The sequence below is a fragment of the Peromyscus leucopus genome, chromosome 13 (genome assembly GCF_004664715.2).
Source record: "Peromyscus leucopus breed LL Stock chromosome 13, UCI_PerLeu_2.1, whole genome shotgun sequence".
NCBI lineage: Eukaryota > Metazoa > Chordata > Mammalia > Rodentia > Cricetidae > Peromyscus > Peromyscus leucopus.
This window is the reverse complement of record NC_051074.1, coordinates 14,155,822-14,181,258: the sequence shown is the minus strand read 5'-3', so window position 1 is coordinate 14,181,258 and position 25,437 is coordinate 14,155,822. Positions and strand designations below refer to the sequence as shown.

Genomic DNA, 25,437 nt, shown 5'->3' with positions numbered 1-25,437 from the left:
GTTATTGGAGGAGAATCTACAATCACTAATCCACCATACTGGCATGAACCCTAATAACAATCCATAAGCATCTGTCCTTATACCGACAGATAAGTGTAGTCCTCATCCTGCCCCCCCAATCAAGGAAATTTTTCTTTGCAACAGATGGAGGCCACTACAAAAAAATCCACAACCAATAAAAATGCAGATTGTGGAGCCCACTCCCAAAGAATAGATCCATAAAATACTCCCACACCTAGGGAAATAGTATAGAAGAGGGCCAGAAAGATTCTAAGAGCCAGAGGCTCAGGGAGTTTCCAATGAAACTGTGTCTCTTAGTAACGTCAGAAGCCACACTCATAAAGTCTCAAAAACATGTCTGCCCAAACCTAAGCTGAACCAAGACGACACAGATGAACACACAAAACTGGACAAGAAAAAGTCAAGGGCCTCAGCCTGACACAAAGATCTACAGGCAGCTGAGTTGAGCTGGGGGAGGGGGAGGGAGAGGGGGACGGGGACGGGGTCCTCCCCAGGGAAGAGCACACCACCTGGTTGTCCAGTACTAAGTGGCCAGCTGTGAAAACTCACATACAAGTAGCATTATATGGCCTGAACAGTTCATATTTAGTGAAAAAAAGAGGTCATGAAGTTGAAGGGCAGTGGGGAGGGGAGGCAGTGTCCCACGCCTTTAATCCCAGCACTCGGGAGGCAGAGCCAGGCGGAGCTCTGTGAGTTTGAAGCCAGCCTGGTCTACAGCTTGAGTTCCAGGACAGCCAGGGCTACACAGAGAAACCCTGTTTTGAAAACTAAACAAAAAGGGGCTAGAGAGATGGCTCAGCGGTTAAGGGGGATTTGGGAGAGTTTGGAGGGGAGAAAGGGAAAGGAAATGTGTTGTAATTAAATTATAATCTCAAAAATAAACAAACCAAAAATATATTTAAAGAATAAGAAGCATAGTTAACAAAATACTCATTTTAGTTGTTTTTTACACAGCACACCAACCCCAAAGGCTATTGAGCAGAAAATGGTCTAAGTTAGCAAAATAAAGTAAGTTCCTCCACATACATAATTGCAAGAGAGATTAAAAATTATATACCTTCCTCCTCACTGGACGTTTTAGGACAGCCATGAGGGAGATAGGTCAATTGGACCTTACGATTTATTCCAGAAAAATGACCATACCTGAAAAATAAAATACCAATTAGATTATAAAGTATTAATGAAGTATTGATTGACTTCCTAAAGAAAAACTAAAATATATAGATAAAAACTAATTCTCTTCTACTGCCTTAATGGATTCTTCAAAAATACCCTAGTCCAAAAAAAAAAAAAAAAAAAAATTCTCACAGAAGCCATGGTTCCAAGACCAAGTTAGACAAAATTCAGGCATAAGTGTTGAAGATATACTCCAGGCCCTTGCCATCACTGAGGAGCTACTGCCATATGATGGCTTCTGGGGAGGGAGAAGCATTCCTTTTTCAGAATATGATCATGGACAGGTTTCCCATGCTCCACTGGACGTCCCACACCCTTTCACGTATATAATCAGCACTAATGGAATTTAACAAAAACACAAAGTTGGGAGGGAGATGTGTTAGTGGAGAATGGGGGTAGTTGGAGAGGGAAATGGGAAGTAGATATGATAATATTTCATTGTATACACATAGGAAATTCTCAAAAATAAAATAAAAATGTTTTAAAATAAAGTACAATTAAGTATCATTAGATGAAGGATATAAGTAACAGAAATACTGATGGGTATCAATTTTTGATTGAATAATTCAAAATTTTTTAGCTAAATAGAGCTCAATCTATGATTCCGTTAGGTATGTGATCTTCATTCTAAGTATTCAAGAAGCCCCAAGTACAATGTTTGCTTTCTTTCTCCTCACTGAAGTTCATAGTAAAACTAAAACAGCAATAATTCAATATAATAATATATTATCACATTAGATTTTCATTTCTCTTCAGTTGCTCCAATAAAAAAACTGGAAGAACACACTGAAAGAAATGAAAATGGTGTCCTGGCTAGTTTTACTTTACGTCAACTTGATACAAGCTAGAGCCTTCCAAAAGTAGGGAACTCCAGTTGAGAAAATGCACCCATAAGATTGGGCTGTAGGCAAGCCTGTAGGTCATGTTCTTAATTAATGATTGATGGGGAGGGGCCAGGCCAATGTGGGTGATGCAGCCCCTGAGCTGGCAGTCCTGGTTTTATAAGAAATTAGGCTGAGCAAGCCAGTGAGCAGCCCTCCACATGGCCTCCGCACTAGCTCCTGCCTCCAGGTTCCTGCCTGGTTTGAGTTCCTGGCTTGGCTTCTCTTAATGGGCTGATTCAGGATCTGTAAGCCAAACAAACCCTTTCTTCCCAAAGCTTCTTTTGGTCATGGTGTTTCGTTGCAGCAGGAGTAACCCTGACTAGGACAAATGACAATCCCATAAAGCAAACAGGAGCACTGTATCGTAAGGAAGAGTGCCAAAGAGGTACTCACATCTCTAACACAGTCTTAAGTTGTTCAAGTTTTGACTTGTTTTCTTCAATTTCAGAGTCATTGTTTTGCCCCAGCTCCATAAGAAGCTGCCGTGCAATATCCAGGACTTCCTATGTATGTTAATAAAGAGTATGAATTTTTATGTTATTTCACCTTAAAAGGTTTAAATTCAACATACATAAAAGCAAACAACAACAACAACAAAAAAAAAAAAAAAAAAACTTGCCTGTAACTGTTTTGGCTTCTTGAGTTTTAACTTCCTTGACTTATAGCCATCACACTTTTCAAAAAGATCAAAAAACCTTACAAAAGGATAGAAGACAGTTAGTAATTTGCAATAATTAGTATTATTATTGCTGTGAAACTGGGCATGGTAGCGCACACCTATAATCACAGCATTCAACAGGCTGCACCGGGAGGGGCACGAGATCAAGGGCTACTGACAAAAACCCTCACCACATAGTCAACCTAATCAAACAGACACGGCAATGAAGGTTTAGAGTCTGTGCCTGGAAGCACTGTTTCCTCTTTCACTCAACCTGAGGTTTCCTCTGCCTTTTCTCCCTGCCACAGTATCAGGTTACATATTACCCAGTCGGCGTCTAATTCCTTGGCTCAAGTGATCTCCTGCCTCCATCTCTGAAGCACAGGTACATGAACTAGTGGTACCCACTACACTTGGCATCTGCTCCTCTTTTACCAATAAAACTTAACACATGCCTAACACACATCAAACTAATACCCACTGTATGACTTTCAAAAGTTTGCTCATGAAGGAAACAGCAAACAAATAAAAAATATTTTCTGTTGTCAATGTATAATGTGTCAATTTTAATGACATAATGTGTTATATTTAATGGCTCAGGTTTCCGTATTTTATAAGTTCCAAATCAAACATGGAACAAAGATAATGGGCACTTTCTACCAATTTGCTTCTAGAATGTTGAGGTGTTGATTCTCATAGTACAGTGCAAGAAAATAATAAACTAAAAATAAGTAGAATATATCTATGATGATAAATGAAAGGCAGGTTAGACTGAGAGTTATGGATACACCCACAATAAATTTTAGGCGCTAGCACACATAATTACTTTAAATGAGTTTGTATGTATTCAGCGGATTAAATATTTTCACGATCAAAAAGTAGTAGGTAAAAATCTGTCTGACGCATCAATCAAAAGAGCTTAACGCTAACATAACTCTTCGATTACACACAGGGAGGCAGTTCTTTTTCTTAGGACATACTTTTGATGCCTCACTTCCATCTTCATCTTCTGTTTCGGTGTTCGATCTCCATGTCGTATGACAGCTATGACACACCGAAGTTCCATCCTAAAATGACAAAAAATACCTATGATCTCAACTCTCCAGCAATAAAGGTTTCCTCGGTCTTAATTTTGAAAAACCAGGTCCTATAAGATATTAAGAAGCCACAAAGGCGTGATATTGAGAAATACAGTATTTCTTCTACTTTACAGATAATGAGGGGAATAAACTCTAGCCTGAATTTTATTAAATATCTGCCCTGTATTATTAGATTGTTATCAGGGGAGACACCATTAAATCAAAGCAAAATCAACTTTTATATGATGGCTGCTGTATTTATATATTTAGTGTATCTTGTCATTTAAGAAAAAAATTATTTAAAATTCAACTTAGAAAAGTTTAGTGGTATGCCAGACCAAAGAGCTCTCATTTCAATTTTCAAAGTGCAAACCACTGAACAAATACATCCTTGAAAGATATTAACAGTCCAAAAATATTCTATTTTGAATAACTTTAAAAATACTGCCTTGAAACATAATTAAGTACATTTTCCTCCCAATTAGGATTTTTCAGAATATTTACCATGCTAAAATAAGTCTCTAAACTTGTGACTATGAAGCATTCAGTCAAATCACCTGACATTAAACTGAGTGATTTTCCCAATGCAAAATGCTATCAAACACTTTGGCAATATCAATCTTACTGATTTACCTACATATATAACTAGACAAACATGAAAGTGCACGATCCTATAAACCTGAGCAATACACCTAGTGACACCCAAACACGGTTATAGGTTTTATTATGTGGCTCTGGACTTGCTCAAGCCTGTTTCAGGATTTTAACACAACATTTCGAGTTTTAGTTTAGTATACCTTTATAAAAACGTATCTGTTCCCCTATCTTCACACTGAATCATATAAAACTACATAGAGTATATAATAATGATTCAGAAATTTATATTTTACTGTAGTAAGGTAGACTAACATGGAAAACGCAAGGAATTTCTGAATGAAAAATACATAATTGAAACTTACATCGTTCCAGATGTGGTTGGTACAATGGGAATGTCTTCAGCTTCTAAGGGTATTGACCAGGGGATGTGGAACTGTGGAGCAAGCTCTCGCATGACAATATTGCTTTAAAACCAAAGAATATTATTAAAAATTAGTTAATTCAAAGACAGAGTTGATATTTAATTATGCCATGATAGAGGACCGTAAGAATTAAAGTCAAACTCCCTAATAGTTATGTTACATAAAAAATTTCCCCAAATCAAGTCTTGATCATGAAACCTTAGACAGGCACGCCTAAACTGAACATGCTAACAAAATGCTACAAGTTTGTGATTAACTTACACAGTTGAAAAATAAAATAAGTGCTGCTTTAATTACATTTCTAGTTAGATGCATTTCTTATCATTTATTCTCTGTCTGTTAAACACCTATTTAAGCTATTTTTCTTTATGTATATGGATTCTTTATGTCTACTGAGCATGGAACCCACAGCCTTGTGCACAGAATATTTTTCAACTGACTTATATCTCTGACAAACTTATTGTAAATGTGATAATTTCTAACAAGCCATTACTATACTGAAAACACATTTTAATAATTGATTTGAGGGGCTGACAGATTTCTTAGTTGGTGAAGTGCTTACCTTTCAATTATGAGAACCTGATTTTGAATCACACAGTAAAAAACTACACACTCAGTTAAAAAAAAAAAAAAAGGCCAGGCATGGTAGTGTATTTTTGTAATCCCAGTGTTGGGAAGGCAGAGACATGTTGATGTCCAGAATTAACAAGCCTAGCCCATGAGGAGAGTTCCAGGCCAGAGAGACCGAGAGACCCTGTCTCAAAGTAGACGTTACCTGAGACCACCGCCTGAGGTCGCTCTCTGGCCACCACAAGCACACGCACACACATGAACAAGCACTCATACGGCCATGGCCATGTGTCAACAGTGTACATAAACTCACTCTCCCTTTTCTCTCTCCTCTCTTTCTCACTAAATCTTTTTCTTGCTTTCTCTTCTCTCTCTCTCCTCTTCTCTCTCTCTCTTACATAGACATAATTTTTCTTTTCTTCTAAGTTGGCATGTAATTCATACTAAAATTTAACATACCTTGCTTCCAATTTCTTTGAAATGAGATATAAAAATGGTATTTCTACACATAATATTTTCTTTTCTATTTATTTGATAATCTTATTAGAACAACAAGTAGCACACATGTAGAAAGAAGAAAGAAAAAATTCCTAAATTTGAAAATTGTATTACTCTGGTATTTTATTTCATAAATGTTTATTTTATACCATTAAGTAGGTTAAAGAAACATTTCAAATACAATTACATAGGAAAAATTGAAGAATGTTGTATCTAGTAGCTCCGTGTTATATCCAAGTCCATGATGTAAAGTTGTTAGCAACATGTTACCCATTAAGTTGTCCTCATAACCCAAAGCACAACTCAGAGATCTTGTGAGTACTGAGTGCTACTCTAGAGTGACCTAAAAACTTCCATGGCTTAGCAAATACACAAAGGTAAACAGGAGAAAGGTAAATACTTACCCAAGTATTTTTGCACAATCATCATAGTACTTCATAGAATTTTTCACAAAACTGAAGCCATTGACATCACAGACATAGGACTGTCCATTGGCACGTAACAAATCAAAGCCACAAACTGTTTGCTATTTAAAACAAGTTAGAAATTTTAAGGTTTCATTGGAACTATTATGATTCAGTATTCTAGTTTTTTAAGAACATTTATATATTTTAAAATATCTAATAATATATTACATAAAGGTTTGTTATATAAAAAATAAAGGTTACAAATAATCATAACCTTGAGTACTCTGAATAGTGTGTATTCCATGTGATTATTCCCTATCATGAAGACATAGAACGATATTAGCCTCTAAAATCCTAGTACAATAAAACAAATTTTAAGAACACATTATAGCTTATTTAGAGACTAACATTCTTCACACAAAAGATTTCACATTACTTCATATAAGTAGTTCTTTTTATTTATAACCAGTAATGTAATTAGCTTATGTTAAGAATCTGGGATAGGCCTTATTTAAAAAGATAAAATGCATTCTTTATTAAGTGCAGATAATAACACTTCCACTTACATTTTTACTATAGACTAGTAATCAGATTTAAAAAAATGAATAGTAAGAAGAGGAGAAAGTCAAACACAAGAAGCAAAAAGGTATTAAGGTATTAAGAAGGTATTTGTACTGTTCTCATGAACATGTTTTACTGTGTATTAGGCCGAAGGGTTTAGAGGTAAACAATAAAACAATGAAGATAGTTTTTATTCAACAGTATTTTTAATCAATTTTATAAAAGTAAAAAGTATTTATCACCATTTGAAAAAATATGTTAGGCACTACCACTAAATACTAGTTAGTGGTGTTAGTCTATAACTTTAATTTTTGACTAAATGAATAAGGTTTATTACTTTTCTATAATAAGGAAAGAACACATTAGTAATACAGGAAAACAGTATCAGACCCACAGAAATGCCTACATACATACATGAACTCACATACACAATTACTCCCTCAGCTTACTTTTCTCTTGTCCAATAATGCTTAGTGCTCAAAAACAAACTTAGACTGCAAGGGTATGCGTAATTTGTGTAACAGCTTACCTTGAAAGCGAGGCAGACTTTCCACGCAATCAGCTTCTCCCGTGCATTGAGAATGACTGGGTACCTGACTTCCTTCCCTTCACTGTCTCGTTCAACCTTGCCATCGAGAGCCGGAGATTTTCGAGCCTCAGCATGAGCATAGTCTGGGCCCACAGTGTAAACCTTTCATAAAATGGAAATATATATAGCATATATTGCTAGTTAAATATATAACTGGAAAATAAGAAATTCAAAGAAAAGTATCTATTTAAAATAGTTCAGATTCCAGATTATTAAAAGACACATTTTTCTGTTTTACATGCCACGATTTTCAATACATTCGAAAGGATTATATATAATTACTTACACAGCATGAGGCTTTATTCTTTGTACTAAACTACTAAACTGAGCATTATGATGCTAAAATTGTCTATGTCTAATAACAGTAAGATACAACTCAAATAGGAATAGAAAAATAGGCTACAGGATTTTTTTTTAAAGGGTGGCGTGGGGATTAATCCAAACGTAGACAAAGGAAGGTTTCTACAGAGGTAATAAGGCAGAGGAATAAAGCAGCACAAGGTATTCTGGGAAGGGAAGAGAATTTGACTGTAGTATGTACTGTAAGAAATGGCATTTGTTGGGGGTTAGAGAGAGGGCTCAGCAGTTAAGAAATGGCATTTCAGAAGAGAGCGTAGGAAATAGCTCACATGGCAGTCCTGCAAACATGAATGTTATCTTGTGGTCAATGCGAATTTGCCAGCAAAATGTAAAGGACAGGATCAAGATCAGATTTATAAGTTTAGAAACAGCAGCCTAGTCAGAGAAAGGCATTCTGGGAAAAGGTAAGCTTGAGTGGTTATCAAGAGCAATGGCATTTTTATATCACAGTAGAGTCGACACAGAACCAAACATCACTAGCATTAATCACTGCTTGGAAACTGGTAGCTACTAGAATGCTCAACCTGATACTGCATTACTCACTAGCCTTTAAAGAATCATCTGTATTTAAGCTTTACCTAAACATTTTTATAAGTTTCACTAAAATCTGTCACCTTTGTAATACTGTACGTTTTATTTTAAGTATTTAAGAACACTATTCTTTAAAAGGAGTTGTTGGGCTTCCAACTGTCAGTGGTGTCCACCACACAAAACTGAATAGAGTCTGGACTAATGAGCGCTTAGTGTTAGAATGCTTGCCTACCTCACATAAGGGCCTAGGTTCCATCCCTAGTACCAATAACAGTAAAAGAAAACGAAGAAGAAGCTAAACAGTTAACCTTCTCTAAAATAACTAACTGGTAAGCTCAAGATAGAACCTGAAACTTATATGGTCTCTGTGATTCATATGGTCTTATGATACTGAACTTGTGAGTTTTTGATCTGACATAAGATGATGCAACTGTGATTTACTTCCAGTTGAAATTATCTTTTGAATTTTGATTTCTGTCTGGTTCATTGACAATACACTATCATACTCTCATGATGACGCTGGACAGCAGCAGTTAAATGCAGTTTGTTGCCATTTGAAAAATAATAATGTTCTTTATGCAGTGCACCATGCAGTTAAGGTATAATGTTTATGAGATTAGATTTATTAAATGTATTTTCAATTTACAGTAATTTTTTTCGTCCTTTTTTTTTTCAGAAAAGATTCTTGCTATTAGATCTTCTGGCATGGAACTGGATATGGAGCCAAGGCTTACCTCAAATTCAGGTTCCTCCTGTCTCACATCTGCGTGCTGGGATTATAGGATGCACTACCATACCCAGCTACCATAGTGTTTTGAAGTTAACACCGTTTATCAGGACATGACTCAATATTAGTCAAGGAGCATCTGAGCTTTACCGCACCATGCCTCAATCAGCGCTATCCTAAATATAAGATTAAAATCTAATCAACCCCACCTTAACATCAGTACCATCTGTAGGCATAAACTCTTCGTATATATATGATCCCGTTTTTCGCACACTGCTTTCTGGAGAATATACACTGCTTCTACTGCCAATCTAGAGAGAAAAGATGTCCATCAACATAAAAGTCAAGGTAGTGTCCTCATTTTTATAATAAATCTAAAATGTAACCTTTATGTCCTATGTACTCTAGACATTCTTAATTATTAAATAACTTTAATTCATGAAGATTTAACAATACTTATAATATATTTGGCAGTATATATTCTCTGGTGTATTATTTTACTTAAATATAACATAAAGGACATAAAATATAATGAATAAATCATGTCTCAGGAGGTTGAAGAGAAAGCCTCAGTGTTTAAGGGCACTGGTTGCTCTTCCAGAGGATCCAAGCTCCCAGCACTCACAGCAGGCAGCTAACAACCACCTAGAACTCCAGTGCCAGGTAATCTGATACCTAATTCTTGCCTCCCTTCCACATAGATGTGGCGTGCATACATGCATGTGCACGCGCGTGTGCGCACACGTGCGCATACACACACACACACACACACACAGTATTGAGTCTGTTTATTTCTGCTACAGAGCTTCTACTATGCAAATGACATTTCACCATATATATATATATGTATATATATATATATATATATGTCTAGTTGTTTGCCAAGCTTCTTGCGTAATACAGCAGTGACGCTCTAACATTCCTAAAATGTCACCCTGCCACATCTATAGTTATGTTTCTAAGAAATTGCTAGGGTGGTTCATGTTCATTCATATCTGTACTTACACAGATACTGCCAAAACTTTTCAGAAACTACATTATCTGAGTCTCACCAATAATATATAAGGAAGTTCTAGCTGGTCTAAATTTCCTAGTCTTACCTATACTTGGTATTTTTACACTTCAATATCTGCCACTATAATGAATGCTTAGATGGCATCTTGTTTTCATGTTAAGATTTATTTTTACTTTATATTTACTTTATATATTAGTGTTTCGCCTGCATGTATGTAAGTGCCCCAAATGCATGCAGTGCTTATGGAGGCCAGAAGAGGGCATCAAATCCCTGGAACTGAAGTCACAGATGGTTGTGAGCTGCCCATGAGTCCTCTGCAAGGAGAACAAGTGCTCATAACTACTGACCTATCTTTCTAGCCCCTCACTTAACATACGAATCCACGACGATATATGAGCGTATCTTTAATTTTGATGCATTTCTAAATTATGTAACAAAGAGACTGCATTCCTGCTAACACATTTTGGATTAGGCATATTTCCCAACTACCCAATTTAAGAGAAAATCCTCATTACTCCAATAGGTAACATGATCATCATTATACTTCAGAACTAATTTGCATTTATTTTACTATGGGAACAATTAAGGATACACTTACACGTGTAAAAATTACCAACATTACTTTTTGTATAAACTGGCATTTTCTTCCCCCACACGATTTTTCCAACAAAGGTTTTATCTTTAACTCGTTTCTAGTCTGACAGAAATGCAAGTGGGAGACTGAGGAAACATCGGGTAACTTTCTCTGAATTCTGAGGGCAGGAATTTTGTTCACAACATTATGCAACTACACTGTCTGTGGTGGCTGCATGGGAAATGTCCCCCACAGACTCGGGTATTTGGACACCGGCTGCCCACTGGTGTCACTGTTTGGGAGGATTAAGTGGTGCAGCCTTGCTGGAGGACCAGAGGACAGGAGGACCCGCCTCCCTGGGGGTGGGCTTTGAGAGGAAAAAGCTTTGACAGCCATTTCCAGCTTGCTCTCTCAGCTCTCTGCTCCGGCCCCTAGGATGCCTGCAGCTTGCAGTTAAGCTTCCCCTGCCCTAAGGGACTCTGTTCTCTCTGGAACCGCAAGTTCAAATACCCTCTCCCTTCCTTCTATAAGCTGCTTCTCCTCATGGTATCTTATCACAGTAACAGAAAAGTAACAGTATACTTATTAACAACATTATCTCAGTCTTAAGAATTTTCCTCTAGATGATGACAGTGCAATATTTGACCTTATTCAGCACTTGATGACTTTTTAAAAAAGTTTTAATAAAGTATATAGAAGAGTGAATATTACTAGCACAAAGGTTACAAAGACTTACCTTTCTGAAAAGTCTCTGGCTTCCACCACCAGCAGATGTTGGATAATAAATGTAAACATTGTGGTCTTCTGCACTGACTGGCTTTTCTACAAATGGCTTTTGGAAAACTTCCCCATTGACTTCTACATGATCTTCTCCTTCAATCAGATTGCACTCTATAAACAACGCATCAGAACAAGAAAAGTCACGAACTGTTGTATCACTTAGATAACATCTTCACAAGAGCAAGAGTAAAATTGACTTTTCAAGCCTCTAGTAAAACTATGCTAAGCCTCAGCAGACACAATCATGGAGCTGAGGAGGCAGCCTCACCGCCACAGCAGCAGCAACATAACAGCCTGGCTTTTATGCAGGGCCCTGGGTTCAACCCTCAGAACCTCAGGGAAAAAAGCCTATCCTGAGGCAAGAACTACAGGTAACTAATGACTGGGGAGAGAGGAAGAATGAGTCTTCCCAAGAATGAGTTTCTTAAATGATTATCCAGTACCAAATGGTCATCCCTCGAATCATATGTGCACAGTTATACACAGGAAAACCATGGAGCTAACTCCTGCACTACCAGTTAGCCAGTTAGCTCATGGTGTCTCCTTTGGTTCTGTTTTCGGGGACACAGTCTCACAGTCGGAAGCCCGGCCTGGCCCAGAACTAAATACGTGCTGACTCTGACCTTGAGTTCCCTATCGACCTGCTTCAACCTTCTGAGTCCTGGTACTACAGGCGAGCACCTCCACAACAGCCCACAATGTTACAAGTTAATCAGATACAGTACTCATTTGTTTAATTCATTAAGAAAAACTATCAAATAGGCTACTATGAATTCTTAAGTTCTTTCTACTTATTGCAGGGAAGTGGCAAACAGTTCGTCAAGAACCAAAAGGAAGCCTGTTGAGTTCTCTGACCTTTCGGGTTATTTGGATCACGGTTCAGAATGGCATACCGAGGAAGTAAGATGCCTTCAGCTTGAAGAATGCTATAAACGTCTCTTCTAAAGAAACAGAAAAGCACCCTTATTGTTTGGCTCTCTATTTCACAATTTATTGTCTTCCCACACAAGTAAATTATTACTCTTTACTACCATAAGAGGTACAAATATCAACCTTCTCTGTTTTTCTAAATATTTCAAATTATCAGTGTTCCTAACAAAATAGTCAAAGTACACGCAAAATAACTTTTGTAGCATATCAAAAGACTATACTTTAAAAGAAGACTGTACATACATGAAGAGAAATAGTCAAGTAAGACTAACATATCAAAAGGACAGAATACAGCCTAATTACTAAAAATCTTATCTTATAATAATATTTAATGCTATAGGAAAATATTCACAGTATGCTAGGAGAAAGGTGATTCTATCTTCATACATAATTAGTATATATGTATTTCCACATAAGTAATATAATCTCATGTTATAACACAAAAAAGTAGAATGATAATGACACATACAATTATATGTAACTACCAAAGCAAAACACCAATTAAATGAAGCAGACAAATTTATACCCTTTCATCATTTCAACTAGAAGTCTATGCTCAATGAATTCTAAGACATACAGTAAAGAATTTTCCTAATGTGTACACTTCACCACAAAAATCATCAATTACAATGAATGAATTCTAATGCAATTATCAGTCATATGACAGGAAACTGTAATCTTGATGGGTTTAGTAGGCTTTAGAAATCAAGCAAATGTCCTCCAATTCCCTGTCCCACTACTTGGGAGACTACCCGTGACTTCGTGTAAGTGAACTGATTCCCTCAATTCTCAGGTTTCCTCCTCTGTAAAGTTTGCTAATAATTAATTATTTCTGAATATTATAAGGATGCAATGAACTAATGTATGTGAAAACATCTGATGCTAGGTCAGCATACACTAATTAAGTATTGATTTCTTTTTCCCTTAATTCAGCAACTTCACCACTCACCTATCTTGTATGAGATACTGCATATTCAAGTCATTGATTACAAATGGATTCCTGAGTTTTTCATAGGCAACTGCTTTGTCCAGGGGAAATCCTAAGAACACATATTTTTATCATATTCTTTACAATTTCAAGAAAAGCTGACATCTATAAATTTATCAACTTGAATTATGTCACCTCCCCTAAAAAAAATTTTCATTATGTATATAACTATCTTCTATAAAAGATATAAAATAATTTATAAATAAGATATAATAATAATTTTCATTTAACTTTTACTATTAAAGTAACATTTCCTTAGTTATTATCATTGATAATGGCACACCAAGTCACTGGCTATGACATGTTATCCTGTATCTGACTATTTAAGGACACCTGATAGAAGGTAAGATTCATATATAAAGGGAAATCTATGAATAAATAACATTTCATATCACTTGATTTTTTAAAAATATCCTCAATATACAACTCCCTTTTATTTGATAGTTTGATGTATATAAATATGAACTAGCTTTAAAAACAGAAGCAAAAGCAGAAATGGGCTTATACATAATAAAATGCACAAAAGATAAAAACATGAATAGAAACATGCAGCTGCTGGGTCACCATTAGGATACAGAAAGTAATCCCCTAAAATTTCTAGACTAGTAATGATTAATAAAAATGGAAATGAGTAAAATGTAGATATGGTTAGAACAGACTTGAAAAGCCAAAAAGAATTTCAGAGATCACATTTCACTCTCTATATTGTCACTGAAATTCCCCAGTGTGTCACACACGGAGGATGAGAACATAGACCAGCACTCAAGCCTTGCCTCTGCCTAGCTATGTAAAGCTTGAACAAATTTATCTCTCAAGTCCAGCTGCAAATGTGCATGACACCCAACTAGCCAATAGGATTCTTGTGGAATTAAAACATTTTTAATGTATAAAGTCACTTAGAAGACTTTGCATAATGTTCCAAAGAATGATACATTTTATTATTCTTATGTGACAATTCTTTAATAAGTATCTAACTTATCTATGGAGGATAAAAATCAGTCAGCATGACATTGTATGATTTAACTATGAACATTAACTGCATGTGAGGACATTGCATTTTTCCTGCACTACAGGAAATTTTAGAAAGGGTAAGTATTAAAAGGTACTAAAATTCAAATCACAAAGCTATGTTCCATTAAAGAAAACTTATTCCTAAATTACCCTTAGATTTTTAATAATGCATTAAGCGGCAGCTGGACTCAGATTACAAATCTTCACAAGCTCTATAATGTATCAGAACTCTGCATGTGTAAATGTTCCTGAGTCATGATTTCAAGCTTCCCACCAGCACTTAGCAAGTGGAAAGCACCTGCCAGCAGTTCTCTGCGTTGGTTTGTGTTAATGAGAAAATTCTCTCATAGCAACAGGTAACACAGAGAATATGTCTGAGACATGGCAGGGCGCTTTTAGGAGCTAATAGCTTTCACAGAAAGAACCATGTGATGGCAAGAGAAGAACACGCTCACAAGCAGGAAATTTAAACTCTCCTCAAAGAAAAAGCCTCAGCCAAGCGAGATCAGAGCTGGGCTTACTCAACATGAACAACAACTTCCATTATCAGTATACAAAAAAAAAAAAAAAAAACCTAACAGAGCTCAAAGCTATTTTCTAGGTAACAGATAATAATTAATATAGGAAAAACATATTTATTAATGGGAAAAAATCACATAATTCACAAAATGTAAAAAAAAATTTCAGAAATAGACAGCAATAATTTTGATTACTGGATTTTACTATAATGTAATACTTAAACTTAACTGATACTGCCATTCAATTAAAAATGGCAAGGGAGAGCTAAAATTTTAACTGAAAGTTCTTAACAAATAAGGTATGCTTGTTTATATAAAGAACAACAGGTCGCTTTCTATGTGGTAGAAATATAGGATTTAAAACATCCAACAATTCAAGAGTTTATCCATGATGTGTGAATGAGTTGATCACAACCTTATTTTAATAATGAAGACTAGGAATCATCCAAATGTTTGGTTATTAGTTATGTTATACATTTACACAATACAAACCATAAAAAGGGTGAAATGGAAAAATTTGATAAAATCTAAGAAAAGCTAAATGTAAAGTTAAATATAACTATGACACAAATTTTTAAAAAACACATGCAGAAGAAAAAGATTAGAAAGAAATATATCTCAATGTTAATTTCCCTTATCTGTGAGCTAGCTTCACTGTTTTTTCCAATATTCTACAACTAATGTGTATTATTTTTACAATCTGAGAGGATAAAAGCCCCCATCCACCATTTTTTACCTTTAGAATGGAAAGAAATAAGACAATCACATAAAGGCCAGTTTTCCACAGGTTCGTTCAAAATTACTTCCTCTTCAAAAACTACTACTGTGATGTATTTAAATAAGGAGATCCGTTCCAAAATTTCCTTCATGGGTTTGGATTTGGATTTCTTTGCCATGGAACATATTCCAACCACAATCTGCCTTTCTGGTGGCTAAAACAGAAACAAAACAAAACGATAGGATGACTTAATAGGCATTCTAAAATACTGCTATCTTAATTTCCTCTCAGAAGTAGATGAGCCATAAGAATCAATAAAACTGACATATTCACCATTGAAGTCATTAAAATCCTATCAGTAATAATACTTTCCAATTAAAACATTTTTTTACAAAGATATGAAAAGAACTTAAAAAAAACACTTTAAGCACATTGCTATTGTTTCCAATTAACTTTAAAGTGTGAATAAACATCCCTTCTTCAACTACTTCTGGCATTTCTCTAACTATCTTCAGGCAGAAAAGGGCAAGTGAGAGTGAAAATCCATCTACTCCATGTAAACATGTAAAAAGTCCAGGAAGAGTCAGATAAAGAATCCATGGCTATCTAAAATCAAATGCATTTCCAAGTACAGAGCTAGACAGCACTGAGTCTCCTTATAGACTGAGCTGGGACATCAGCTGGTCAGACAGCTTTCTGAACAGCTCACTGATAAAAAAAAAAAGATGCCAACGACCTCTGACACTCCCTCCGGTATTCAGACGTGGCATTCCCACCTAACGGTTTTGTTATTCTTTGTACTTTTTTACCAAATTAACATTCAATCTTGAATATGCACATCATATAAATAGTAACATATCGGGTATTTCACATGCTCACAAAATTCCTTAACATTCATTCCTGATTCTTTGCACTGCATCTTGCTTTTTCCATTCAGGAGCTTTATATGGTCTATTAACCATATAAAGTTGTATCTCGCTCTTCTCTCTTCCATGACTTTATGTATTTCATATATCACTATATAAAGCGGCTCAAAAGTGGTTCACTAAACTTTCTCTTTAATGTAGCAATAAAAATTTGGGAGTTAAATTGTTCCTTTTTTTCATCTAGAAAAAATAATTCTACATTGCCTCTTCTAACATGAAAATTGGAGTTCAAATGAGTATTAGGTTTGATTATAAACCAATCAGATTATAAACAATAACTGTCTTGGGGTCTACTATCTCCACTTCCCCTCATCATCCATCTTAGGCTTCCCTATTCATTTTATTCCTCATCACAATTTTTGAAATGGCTCATTACATATATATATAAAATCTTCCTAAAGGAGATTTCACAGGTCACATCTACTAGTTATTTCTCACTGCTACAACAAAGTAAGTGACAGAAACCATGAAGGGAGGGTTTATTTAGTCACGGTTCCTTAAGGTTCAGCCCACAGTGGCTTAGGCAGAACATCACCGCAACAGAAATGGGAGGCAGTAAGAGTGTGCAAGGGCGTGCATCCTGACTAGCCCTCCAAGGCATACATACCCCCAGTGACTCTCTTCCAGCACAGAGCCTAAGTAAGTGTCCAATCACTCCTGTAGTCTGACCTTACCACTTTTACCAAGTGTGATAGGCTTTTCTTTTAAAATAAGATTCTATTTTTAATTTGAAATTTAAGAAAATCAACACATGTGTCTGCATTTTAAATCAGTTCCCCAAATAAAATAATCTCTGCCTGTGAAGAACAAGGAAGAAAATGAGTCTAACAGATGTGCTCCACTTCTAAGATGCAACGTGGACATGACGTGCAGATACATTAGTTTATCACACACGTACTAAGCAGGCCTTTGAGACAGTCTTACTGAACTTCATAAACCAAGTCAAGGAGTTTCTTGATATCTTACAACAACACTGAACTGTCGTTAAACTACTTCAGGATCTTATCTCCAGCTACATGTATTACACTTTTTAAGTGCCTGTCTATTCACTTATACTTTTTCAATTAAAGACTTTTTCACAAATTTGCACATTAAAAAGCAGTCTTAATTTAAAATCACAGTATTCATTTACATTGACAGTAATTAGAGAAAGTTCTGTTCTGTACTGGTTTCTCACAAAAGAAACAACTCACAGACTCATCCTCTTCCTCCTCCTCTTCATCTGCGTGGTGGAAGAAGCGACGATAATTTCCAGAGTTTATTTCTGCATCTTCAGGCCCAACAAAGAATCTGGGGGCTTCACTCATTTTTATTTCATTTGATAAATGACAAATTTCAGGAATCTACATTAAAACCTCTTCCAATAAGTCGTGCTGGAAGACAACATTCTCGCTGTGCTAGCTGACACACAGGTCTGCTGCAGTGTTGTTCCACAATCCCGTGAAATGTGCTGACATTTAGTTGGCAAATGCTCCTTTGTTCTCAGATATCATGGCTTCATTGTTGGTCTCCAAGTTGCTGCTGCAGTTTAAACACAAAGACAACGAGGCTACTGCTTCCCTGAGTTGAAACAGCAATCCTTTTACCTAAAATGCAATGCAAACAATTAATTTGAAGAGTATACTTTAAAAACACGTAAAACAATTTTAAATGATATTAGAAAAATCAGAACCAATAACCTGATAAAGGCCACCAAAATGAAAATAGATTTTCCTCCATAAAATTAAGTAACGAAGATTATATTCTAGTAAAATACATCAGCACAAGTGGATGAGATAACAAAGCATAACAGAAAGATTACACTCAATTCAAATCTAAAGAGTACCTGACAAATAATGGACCTGAGAAAATATAAATTAATGCAAATTATAAAACGAAAGTTTGTTAAAAGTTAAAATCCTCCATGCAGAAGTATCTAAAAGGAGTAGACAAGGGCAGAGAAAACATAATGTAAGTTTGCTAATAACTGAAAATTGAGCATCGATCTGAGACGGCATTAAATCAACTGTAAAAGTTCAGTTAAAAACAGGCTTTTTTCTTTTAGTGAACATAACTATTCTGCATTAATTAGTAGAGTGAAAACAAGACTTTATTCAATAGAAGTTCTCAAACTGATAGTTTTAAACTATTTAGCGAAAATAACACAATTGATATAGCCTCCTAATATAATGTGCTCTGTCAAGAAACTGCATATGATTCAATGACACTCCCAATAAAAACGCTCCATGAAAATCCACTAATTAACTACCATATGCTAGTAATATAATCTCAAACTGTCCCTTACAAAGCTGTTTACATGTATTTGAACACTGGTGACATTAAAGTTAGTTATCTGCCAAGATGAAATCGTGTGTCAATATTCCATTTGATGACTGGATAAAAAAAAAACTACTTAATCAAGTAATGTTTAAAAAATATTGATTAATGTGCTAGATAGATTTACAAAGCACAACTCAAAATTCTTATTTCCAGAGGTCTGATCCAGTTTCACTGATGGCTCTCTGTGAAATATTACAATCAGTTTACTTTTACTCACTAAATCTTGACTTCATGAAATTGTTATAAAAGTTAAAATCATTTGGGACTAAACTGAAAGAGAAAGAGCTATCAATCTGTCAATCCTGTCCGTGTCATAGCTGTAGATAATTTCAGCTCAGCTTTGCTACTAAATGGCATACATCCTTGGGGGCTCTGAGTGCTCTGTATCTTGTTTCCACTTAAACCTCTCCAAATATTTTAGTAGCAGAAAGGGTATGTGCTTGGAGTCAACTATACCAACCTGCTACTAAACAACTAACAACTTATGCTAACGTCTTTGAATCTCAGTTTCCCTCTCTCTTTCTCCCTCCCTCCCTCCCACCCGTGTGTGTGTGTGTGTGTGTGTACGTCTGTACGTGTGAGAAAGAGAGAAATACCAACAGCCTGTAACTGTGAAAACTGATGTAGCACAGTGCTTCACGCATACTGAATACTTAATAAACCAACAGTTCTATGTGAACTACTATAAATTAAGCTTCCTACTAACATAACATGGAAATCTAAGAGTACTGCTAGCTATTTGTTGAATTGGACATATTTATTAAATAAATACCAGTCACTTCTCATAGACACACTTCACTAAACACAAACAACTGTATCTCTAGTTTAAGTATCGTAACAAAAATGATAAAAATAAACCACCTCATTTTAGAGACAGTGCTGTTTTTGTTGTTGTTTGTTTTTCCTTTAAATATTCTTTGTGAAATGCAAACACATGAATGTAAAATTTTGAAAAACTTAGTCAAGAATCCAATGACGAGTCACAGAAATATGATTGCTATTGTTGGTTGTAAAATTACTAATTTGTGGGTCTAGAGAAATGGCTCAGTAATAAGAGCACTGTGTCTTCTACCACAGGTCCTGAGTTCAATTCCAAACACCCACATGGCAGATCACAACTATAGTCCCATGGAATCTAATGCCTTCTTCTGGTGTGTAGACATACATACAGACAAACCATACACATGAAAAACATATGTAAATTAAAAAAATACTGGTTTCTACTTCCTACTATTCTTTTCAACGAATAGTCCGCATTGGGAGCAGAAATCACCCGAGGATAGGGTGAGAAGGTGTGTAGCACCTTTCTTCTTCCCCCAACAATATAAATTAGTAAGTGATCTGCCTCCCCCCACCTACAACACACACACCACTTACGGAATTGAGCTGCGTCTTTTGAATGCTGCCTAGAGGACAAGAGTACATGTCCTCCGAACAACTGTAAGCTTATACCCAAATCCGAGTCTTATGCGTTCACTGGAGAAAGACAGTAGATGAACCGACAACGAAGCATGTGCTAGGACGTCTTCTCCAAACACATGACGTCTGACCAAAGCCGGGGGTGATATGCTGAGATCATTTTAGTCAAGAAACATGGAATATTGAAGCAGAAGTACACTTGGTGCATTTCCTGAGTCCAAAGAATAGTCAAGGAGGTCAGAGTAGAACAGGAAAGCAAAGGAAATATGGAGAAAATAATGTTCAGAGGACTCGGGGTGGGGGTGGGGTAACAATCACTTTCTGAACTGCACTGAAAAAGCAGGTGATGAAGAAGAGGCAGGCAGGTTAGACCGTAAAGAATTGTGTTATAATGGTGAGCAGAGCAATTAGCCCTCAAAAGAATATAAGGCTGGGTAATGCTTCCATTTATTTTCCTGTAATTCTATTTCAACATATGAGAGAGATTATTAAAAAGCTGAACCAATCAATGCTTAAAAATAAGAACTTAGGAGTCAAAAGACCTAAGCTGGATTATTGTCCTTTATAATTAATTGTATTTGATCTCCTGGGTCCTCAATTTCTATAAGTAAACTGTACTTGTCATAGCCCATGTAAGGGTTGAATATACATACATACATTAAAGGTATCCATACCCCAAATGTGGGGCAAACTCCACACCAATGAGAATGTTTGAGTAGGACTTGGGTATTTCGTAAGGTTTCCCAAGCAGTTCCAACAAGCAGTCAAGTTTAGTCATGTACTACCTCCCCCCGACCAAAAAAAAAAAGAAGGGGAAAAGAGTAAAATAATAAAAGCATAAGGAAGCAAAACACATGCTCACCACTTTCATGACTATGAAGTTTGTTATTATAAGAAATCAGATTATCTTCTATAATAAAAGGATCTAAACCTGATAAAGTATAGAATCTCTGTCCTCCTGGTGCTTGGCTTAACCCAATATAAATATTTCTCCACAAAATTTCCCAATATTCAAGATTTATTCCTTTTATCATTCATTCGGCCTAAGTGACCTACAGTCTTATTATTTAATAATCTCAGCTGTATACAGCTCTGCAAATATAAACCTCAAGGTGAAATTTTACTGAATGTTTTTATGTGCTAAAGACTTAAGTTTTTTAATGCAGAGCTTCCTAACATGTTGCTCAACCATGAATGTAAAATTAGGCATGTTCAAAAATCGTCTGAGCCATTCAGATGGCTATGAGCCCTACTCAGATAACTTGAGCAGCACTGAGTTCGGTTTTCCCTATGATACAGCAAAGAGACTCATTTTCAAAGTATGCCTTAACATGGAAAAAGTTAGGAAGCAATTACTGCTTTGTGAATAAACGCTCTCAAATCATCTTTGATTATGGATATTTTCCCCATCTTATAAATATTTAAAGTACATAGATAAATGTTTATCATTTCAGTAGTACTGAACATGAGGCCTAAGTATTCCAATAATTTAAATAATATTAAATCAACCAATCAATGACCACACAATCAATCAAAAAATCTGCAAAAGCCAGGTCTGTTTAAACCTAAGGTCACTAATACAAGCAAAAAAAAAAAAAAAAAATTCATAGTTCTTTACCACATTATTGCAGATGTTTAATAAGTACTCAAAAATATTGAATAAGTTTTTTCCCTCTCAAGTGGTATACAGTCTCCCACAAAATTGAATTTAATGAGAATGTGAGATCTAGAGCATTCTCAATGCTTATTTCACTTGAAATCTACAACTTGTACTGATTGTGGTCATAGCATCACACAATCAATACTCAACAATTTGCTCAATGTTCATTCATGAATTTCCAAAGTGACAATAACTGCCTAGTCTGAAAGATCTATGGATTATTCAAATATCAGAATTGAATCTTTCTTTAGTTTTATGATTCCTTTTGTAGCAATGGTCCCCAAATGGACTGGTTACACCATAATAATAAACACATTACTGGCCTATCACAAAAGTTTTGAGCAGGAATTCTTAAAGAGAGAAATTGTATTTTAACAAACAGACAAGCAGCTACATTTGAGATGAGTGCAAAAAATTAAAATGACTTAACACTGGCTTCCAAATTTGAAATGTGTTCCATTTACTAGTTCCCACACATGCCAAGCAGCAACCAGAAAACTTGAACATATATCAGAACCACTTGGTGGACTCAGATCTCAACCAGGGAAGTTTAGGGCTGAGCCCAGGATTCCGCCCTCCTAAAACTCCAAGGTGATGCCGACATTGCAAGGAGTCTCACTTTGAGAACTGCTCCACTCTAGCAAAATGAACTTCAACTTCCCCCCCCAGACACTGGCTCAGCTCTCTTTATGTTTTGCCCAGCTCTAGCCACCAGATAAAACGGGGTTATAAATCCCATAGTTTTGCAGATTAAATGAGAATGCACGTGCCACGACAATTAGCATACGTTAAGGACTCAGTAAACATCAGCTGATTCTGTAAGTGGCTAACTATGGTTGTAAAGAAGTTTTTGACTTTATTTTAACTGACAAAAAAAAAAAATCTAAACTCAGCTAAGTTTAGAGTGTACCTTCTGGCAGAGGATGCTGGCCAGCTCAGAACCTCTCCTGCTTGTGGCGCCCTTGTTACAACACTCCAGTCCTACAGCGCTGGATAAACAGTTCATTGATACTGGGTAGAGCTGCGTCCTTTAAAATAACACCCTGGATAAACCATCAGTCCTGAACAGTATTTAGAGCTCCCTTCAAAAGATCTTTCAAGCTATCATTCCCATAGATTCCACTAAAACCCAGACATCAAGGAGTAAATTTCCACTAAAAAAAAAAAAAAAAAAAAAAAAAATCTAAGGAAACTAGAACTCCAATAACGGCTGTTGAACCAGAACACAAAAACATAACCGGTTTTCCTGAGATCCACTGAACATTTTCCAGGGGAAACATTGTTATAAATAGTAGCTAATTCCAGCACAATAAGAAGAAGCTACATAAAGAGTTCAATGTTGGCTTCTTCAGGCTAGCAAAGGCAAGCTAGAATAGTTTTTTTTTTATACAAACCAAGCCTGTACCAAGTTCCATACAGCTCTGGCACTGATTCCCCTCCCTCTTCAAAAGGTATACAGCTTGTTTTGCTGAGTCAGCTCTTCTGTTGGGAAATTCACCATTCCGCTGAGTCAGCTTTTTTGGTGTGGAAGTTCCTATTCTTGAAATAAACAACTGGAAGACTTCAAAGAATGTTTTCCAGACAATTCTCATGCATTGTCTACCAACCCCAAACACATAGATTAACCTTTCCCCACCGTTCAAGTTCCATAAAGACCTCTTTCCAATGATCTGTTTCTATGAGAGCTCAAGAGTTTGTTTATTTTTAATTAGCAAACATTTCAAATTTTTGGAAAGACTGCACCAACTGCTTATATGTCTAGCCTTAGAGTCAACATTTTATTAATTGCTCAATTTAATACCCTCATAATGTTCAGTTTAATACCCTTAATCTACAAATCACATTGATCCAACACTTAAATAGCAAGCTTTTATTGTACAATTATGACCCTTCATCAGCTTCACTTGTATTTTTTAATAGTCTATATTGCAAGAAAGAATATTTGAGGTTCTGAAATATTTAATTCTACATCACACACAGAAGTTGCACAGAGATCGTGGCTGTCATTTGTCAGACACAAAAAAGCACACTATGTGCTTTCTTAAATGGACAGATATACCTTTTAGCCATTCAAAATGTTAGTGAAGAAATCATAATAACGAGAATAATGGCAGGACAATAGAATGCAGATGTTGGATTCAGATCTACTTTCTAGTAAAGCTTCAAAGGTTTACTCGTAGCAAAATGTTACTAGGGTAAGTTACATGACCTCACTAACTTTCCATTTTCCAGCTGAAAAAAAAAAAAGGAATAATCTAACAACCTTCACGGAACTCTTGAAAGACTGGATGAAAATATATGTGCAAAGCATTTGGCTGCTACCCATTAAATAGTAGCTATCATCATGTTATCGCTGTAAAACCACATATTTCCGTTTTTTAAAACTGTAACAGCGAAACAAAGTCCTGTCCCCGGGTAGGCTAGGACGCTAATGCTGGAGTCAGCCATGCTTCCTACTTTTACAGCTAAGACTTCTAGGACGCTGAAACAAGACAACCATTACCACAAAACTCCAAGAACGGTAACTCTCGGGAAGTTGCCCAGAACCTCGAGGATGATATCCAAAGGTCATTACCTACATGGGAAGACGCAAGGCCGTCTAATCTATAAGGTGCGGGTGCGGCATTGACCTGCAACCCCATATCTCACCCCGCGAAGCTGCGGGCTCACAGGGCTTTTGTTCTTGGAAAGTGGGTGTGGAAAGCAAAGGCCGGCAGAGGGATGGAGACTAAGGAATCACACAGCCACCTCTCCCCACGGCAGAATCCACACAACGCTACACACACACACACACACAATCCACACAACGCTACACACACACACACACACACACACACACACACACACACACACACACACACACACACACACACACACACACACACACACCCCTCCGTTAGAAGTTAGGCAGCTTCTGGCTTTTTCAAACCCAAGAAATGGAAAGGGGAAGCGAGGCGGGAAGTGCAAGAGAAGTCAAGCCTGAAAAGGACCCCCGGAGCTGTCCTGTCACTCCTCCCAGACCACGTTGTCATCCGCCACGGTCCGTGTCTCCTGCAAGAGCACGTGTCTAGGGTCCGCAGAGCGGAGGCGAAACAAAGCAAACACCTCGAGGCAGCGGCGAGCCTCCGGCCATCGGGTCTGGCTCGGGTTCTCCACCGAGCTCCGGGTCCTCACCTGCCTCGGCTGCTGCGGTCAACCAAGCGCTCTGCGGGAGATGCTTGAGCCCATCCAGGTTTCGGTTCCTCCCCTGTTAATCGCGGGGGGCCAGGCTGAGGCGTTTGGGCAGAGGCGGCTCACGGAGGCGTGGACCTGAATCTTCCCTCTCCGGCCACAGCGGACCGGGCGGGCACGGCTACACCCCGGGAGTCTCCGACACGCCTCTTCCCCGGCCTGCCCTCCACCGGTCTCACACGGAAACTGCACCGGCCGGGACAGTTTCCGCCCGGGCCAACGATCCGCCTGAGCTTTCCTGTTCCACAGCTCACTCCCGCCCCCCCCC

The 25,437-nt window shown here is 36.9% G+C and overlaps 1 protein-coding gene across 19 annotated transcripts in view; it reads right to left on the bottom strand.

Moving 5' to 3' along the window:
* Positions 1-25,423, bottom strand: part of Ppip5k2 (diphosphoinositol pentakisphosphate kinase 2) — a 73,149-nt gene extending 47,726 nt beyond the window's left edge. For 9 of the 19 annotated variants that reach the window (XM_028879098.2, XM_028879102.2, XM_028879101.2 and 6 more), the window contains exons 1-14: positions 25,113-25,421; positions 17,734-18,126; positions 15,633-15,828; positions 13,329-13,419; positions 12,305-12,390; positions 11,406-11,560; positions 9,290-9,391; positions 7,403-7,564; positions 6,310-6,431; positions 4,778-4,879; positions 3,720-3,806; positions 2,701-2,776; positions 2,475-2,584; positions 1,079-1,164 (exon numbers count right to left, since the gene is read on the bottom strand). In XM_028879098.2, coding sequence (XP_028734931.1) covers positions 1,079-1,164; positions 2,475-2,584; positions 2,701-2,776; positions 3,720-3,806; positions 4,778-4,879; positions 6,310-6,431; positions 7,403-7,564; positions 9,290-9,391; positions 11,406-11,560; positions 12,305-12,390; positions 13,329-13,419; positions 15,633-15,828; positions 17,734-17,847 — 1,489 coding nt within the window. In that variant the 5' untranslated portion in view covers positions 17,848-18,126; positions 25,113-25,421. Of the gene's footprint in view, positions 1-1,078; positions 1,165-2,474; positions 2,585-2,700; positions 2,777-3,719; positions 3,807-4,777; positions 4,880-6,309; positions 6,432-7,402; positions 7,565-9,289; positions 9,392-11,405; positions 11,561-12,304; positions 12,391-13,328; positions 13,420-15,632; positions 15,829-17,733; positions 18,127-20,236; positions 20,980-24,513; positions 24,536-25,112 lie in introns of those variants that run through there. The other 10 variants (XM_028879095.2, XM_028879097.2, XM_028879099.2 and 7 more) reach the window with 5 other exon arrangements.
* Between the last annotated feature and the right edge of the window lie 14 nt (positions 25,424-25,437).